The following is a 4,978-nucleotide window of genomic DNA, read 5'->3' as shown; positions in this document are numbered from 1 at the left end:
ACCAAGCTTGGATTGGTAAATTCGTACGTAGCCAGAGGACATCCGGATTGGCTATTCGAACTCTTTGTTAATGAAAGCAGAAACCTCTAATTAGCTGTCTAGTTGCGTTATCTCTCTTGATCCTTTTTGTTTATAGGATCTTTTGGAGTTTTTTTCGAGAAGGTGACCTTCTTGACCTGTCTGGTGTTTTGTATGTCTGAATTATTATGGTTGTTCAACTATATATTGTCAATGAATCTTCCTTGACGGAAAAAAAAAAAAAAAAAAAGGTGATTGTCCTTTTTATTTTCGGAGCGTGTCAATGTGTCATACAGAGACATGCATGTTCAAAAACTCATCACATTCATGCTACACAACATGGTTCATTTAAAGCCCTTAATGGTGTTGGAGTGCTGATAGGATTTAGCTAGACATGGGCAACAACAATGGATAACGATCGCCACTATCGTATGAACAAAATCTTTAACGTCCCATTCTCATGATATTACAATAAAAATAAAAATTGTGTTAACCCTTCATCCTTTGACCATCTTCCAAGACGAAGTTTTCTTCTTACCTACGTTTATATCTGCATGAGAAAGAAAAAAACTCATCTTAATATTTACCTTAAAATTTCATGATTTTGAATATAAGAATTGGCTATTAAAAGTAACGTTTTACTTACCGGCCTTTGCTCTTGAAAGAGTTCTTCGACTTCCCCTTAGGTTTTGCTGCAGCCGCGGCGCCGCCTCTACCTTCTTTCTTCTCGCTCGTATCGCTCTTGAAAAGATCTTTCATCCCTTCATTTCGAGGCTGTGTTGTTCTTGGTTTACTCCGGTTTAGGTTTTGTTTCTTGTTTGGAGTAGGTCTCTCCATCTTATCGGAATCAATTGCTCTCTGTTTTGCCTTTACCGCCTTTGCTCGCCTGTAACCAAGATCCACTAGTGTCAGTCCTTTCTTATCCGGTTCTTGCTTCTTCTTCTTGTCTTTCCCCTGAAAACAAACACGTTTAAAAATCAACACAATGTTTCATCATATTACAGTGTCACTGAAATACTTACTCTCGATCTTCCTCGTTTTTGGTCTTCACCATCTTCTTCTTCGTCGTCCTCATCTCCTTCGTTATCCTCTAGCATCTCTCTGGCAGCTTCAAGCTTTCTACGTTTTTTCCTCGGGAGATTCTTCTGCACTTGCATCATCAAGAGACTTGTAAGTTCTCTAGTAAGAAGAAGACAATGAGAATACCAACACTAAACAAGAAATGATAAAGGGACCTCGCGTTCGCGTTTTCTCTTCTCCTTCATCTTGAGGTCCTCTGCTGTATCAGCACTAATTAGTTCGTTTCCAGAAGGGTTCCCCGCAGAATCCTGTTCAGACAGAGTGATTCCGACAAAAATCACCTCAGAAAATATTCACTTTAACGTTTAGATGAAAGAGAACGCAGTAATAAAAAAAGGACACCTTCTCAGCTTTGGCCACGAGCTTCTTCTCCTTCTCAGTCATGAACCAAGTCCTTTTTGGCCGCGCATATATTTCATCTCTATGCTCAATCATGTTCTCTGCCTGCAGAAATAAAACCATAACCACCACCAATGAGAAATCAAGTCAATAAAAAGTTCAAGGACCCAAAGCTGCATGCATACCTTTGCAAATTCCAATTCAGCTTTCCTTAGAGCTCTCTCTTCCCTGCAACCGAGTAAAACACCTCAAAACCAGGACTAAACAGATCAATGAATAACGTAATACTTTGATGGATGTGAAATGAAACCTCTCTTCTCGAATAACAGTAGAGTATTGATCTTCCATTTCATCGATTATCTGAGACCACTTGACTACTGACTGCTCTGGAATGATTCGGCTTTTCAACTTTGAACCAACCTTCTTTGCCTTGTAACCCAAGAAACAAAAAATATCAGTTTAACTGACAAAACTAAAGCAATAATGACAATGTGCAATAGTAACATTCGCTTACAATGACTTTCAAAAGGGATCGGTCATTGTCAGTCACAAACGTTACAGCGTAACCTTCCCTTCCAGCCCTAGCTGTTCTACCAACTCTGTGAACATAACTGCAACATCAAAAGGAACAAAAATATTATCCTCACATCAGTTAAGAATATAAAGCTGATGATACCTTTAAATATTTTAATTTGATTATAAATTGTATTTTTTTTTTTTGTCAAACAATTATAAATTGTATTTTACCTGTCTATTTCCCGAGGACATGCATAGTTTATAACTGTTTGGACACCAATAATGTCAAGCCCCTGGATTGATCAAACAAAAGTGTTCAAGAAGTAAAAATAACAGAGCAATGTGGGATCATCTGGAAAGTATGGCATCTGTTTCTTATACTTACTCGAGCAGCCACATCTGTAGCAATGAGAAAATCAACTTCTTGCTTTCTGAAAAGTTCCAAAGACTGCAAAACGATACGATTTAAGTCTGCTCTTGCAAATAACGAAACAGAGGGATAAGCTGATGAGTCCAAGTTTCTTACATCAAGACGTTGTGCTTGTGTTAGGTTTCCATGAAGCTCAGCTGCTTTGAGGCCAGTGAGTCCAAATAGAATTTTCAGTCTATGTGCAGCCTGTTTTGTTCCACTGGCACAAGAAGAAAAAAAAAACAAATATCTAAGTGAAATGCAAAAAAAAAAAAAAAAAAAAAAACTTAAACTATTAAAGGCATCACATTTCTAGTGAAGTCTCTAACCTAAAGATGATGACTTTTGATTTAAAAGTTCTTGTGCATAATGAAAGAAGAACAGCTTCCTGATTTGCCTCACGCGTCCTGCGTACTCTCACCACCCTACAGTTACCAGATAACGAGTTAGGCATAAAAGATATATACTCAAAATTATAATCTAACTATTAAGGAGGCTGGAAATGATAAAGTAGAAGCTGACATACTCTTCAGTCAGGCCTGGAGGCCTTCTAGCAGATGGATCGGCTGAGAGACGCAACGGTTTGTTCAAGGAGAGTTTGACAAGCTCTTTAACCTCTTCAGTCATAGTCGCTGAGAAGAGCATTGTTTGCCTTCTCTTGGGACATAAGCGAACCTGCAATGAAAAGCTTAACATAAACTTCTCCTGCCAAGTTTAATTATTTAATGCTCAATTCTGCGGACTAGAAACTAGCAACGGCGAGACGAATTCACTAGAGCTCAGTATCATTATATGTACACAGGAACCAAACATATCAACAAGCATCAGAATGTAATGAAAAAAGGATAGATACCAGCTCTTGTATTTCAGTGGCAAACCCAGTCTGTAGGAGGCGATCTGCCTCATCGAGAATTAAAACCGAAAGATGATCCAAATCCACAGACATAGAATTGCGCAAATGATCTATCATACGTCCAGGAGTCGCCACAACAATATCTGGCATTGACCTCAGAACCACCTCTTGCTCCTAACACAAGAAACACGAAAGATTTAGCAAAGCATGCTACCATTCCATTGTAAGAGACGTTTCTAAGAGAGGAATTAAACATTAGAGACAGATAAGATCCATACCCTCACAGAAAGCCCTCCTACAATCAATCCACATTTGATATCAGTATACTGCGCAAGCTTCTGAATCATACTGTGAATCCTGTTAACACATTCCAAAAATACAAAACAGCTTTTCAGGAAACAGGAATCAAAAGATGGTAAAGGTTTGCTATCGTTGCGGACTTACTGTACAGCCAACTCCCGGGTTGGAGTGAGAATAAGAACTCTAGTAGCAAAGACCCGTTTGGGACGGTGCAGCAACCTCTCAAGAGTAGGTAAAGCGAATGCAGCAGTCTACTATTATACAAAGAGAAATTAAAATCAGAATAACCAAAACACCACACTTCTTAACAGAACCCTGGAACTATTAGTGGCTCACCTTCCCTGATCCAGTGATGGCACTGGCACAAAGATCACGCCCCATCATTGCTAAAGGGATACACGCTGCCTGCAATTTGCAACACTAGCGGTTCAGATCAAAACTCGAGATAGTAACTGAGTGAAACTCAGTGGGTGGATAGAATCGAACCTGAATAGGTGTAGGTTTCTTGTATCCAAGAGTTTTACAAGCTTGAATCAACGGACGAGGGAGATTGAGCTTTATGAACGAATCAGCATGAAACGAAACTCCATCCACAGTTGAGAAAAACGGCTTGGTTGCAGCATCCTCTGCTTTGAGCTCAGCTGTGTCTTCCTCTTCCTTCACAAGTTAAAGTTCACACCTTTAGTTTCCAAGTTCGAAATTTGAGATTAAAAGTTAGAATCTTTACTTGTTTGCCGTGTTGAGCATCGGAGACATCTTCTTCCTCCTCCTCTGTGGAGATGGGAAGTGGACGATGCTTCATGGCTTTGGAGATCTTCTCATCGATAGAGGTTGTGTGACGGCGGGCGTCCCACGGAGACTCTGCGTCAGTGCTTCTTTTACCTCCTCTAGGCTTCTCACCTTCTTCGCCATCTTCGTCTTCTTCAGCTTCTGCTTGACCTTTACGTTCTTCTGCTTTGTCTTCCCCGCTACTGTTTTCTTCGTGGTTGAGGAACTCGAGCTCTTCGTCGCTGTCTGCGTCGTAGAAGAAGGCCCCGGACATTGCTAGGGTTTATGAGGTTTTCGAAGAGACGAGCGCCTGAATATAACGAAGACTTAAATAGGTTTGGGTAATAAACCGTTCGATTTTTAAATCTTAGAAACCGGTCTGGTTCGACTTTAAACCATCAAAAACAGGATAACTTCTTTTTCTTGTGTTCCATTTAAAATTTTGAGTAATTTATCTTCGTATGGGCTGATGATATTCCATAACTAGTATAACTTTTTTTTTAATTTAAAGATTTTGGATAGGTCGTTAAATTTATACAAACTTTTTTTTATTATTATCATAATTTTTTTGGATCTTAAGTCCATAATCTTTCACAAAACTAATAATTTTTAACTTAAAATTTTAGGATAGTTTGTTAAATTTATACAAAGCTTTTTCTTTTTATTATCATAATTTTTTTTAAAAGAATATGAAG

The 4,978-nt window shown here is 38.9% G+C and overlaps 1 protein-coding gene across 1 annotated transcript; it reads right to left on the bottom strand.

The window, feature by feature from the left end:
- Positions 1–513: 513 nt before the first annotated feature.
- Positions 514–4,557, bottom strand: LOC106300637 (DEAD-box ATP-dependent RNA helicase 28). Its single transcript, XM_013736831.1, has 19 exons — positions 4,243–4,557; positions 4,002–4,172; positions 3,852–3,920; positions 3,660–3,766; positions 3,494–3,572; positions 3,216–3,389; positions 2,889–3,037; positions 2,692–2,787; positions 2,480–2,582; positions 2,339–2,401; positions 2,185–2,246; positions 1,952–2,048; positions 1,748–1,866; positions 1,623–1,665; positions 1,441–1,542; positions 1,254–1,346; positions 1,041–1,163; positions 665–972; positions 514–556 (listed from the first exon to the last, which is right to left on the bottom strand). The coding sequence occupies exons 1-19, from the start codon at positions 4,555–4,557 to the stop codon at positions 553–555; spliced, it is 2,277 nt and encodes a 758-aa protein (XP_013592285.1). The 3' UTR covers positions 514–552.
- Between the last annotated feature and the right edge of the window lie 421 nt (positions 4,558–4,978).

Source organism: Brassica oleracea, chromosome C1 (genome assembly GCF_000695525.1).
Source record: "Brassica oleracea var. oleracea cultivar TO1000 chromosome C1, BOL, whole genome shotgun sequence".
Taxonomy (NCBI): Eukaryota; Viridiplantae; Streptophyta; class Magnoliopsida; order Brassicales; family Brassicaceae; genus Brassica; species Brassica oleracea.
This window is presented reverse-complemented; position numbering and strand designations above follow the sequence as displayed.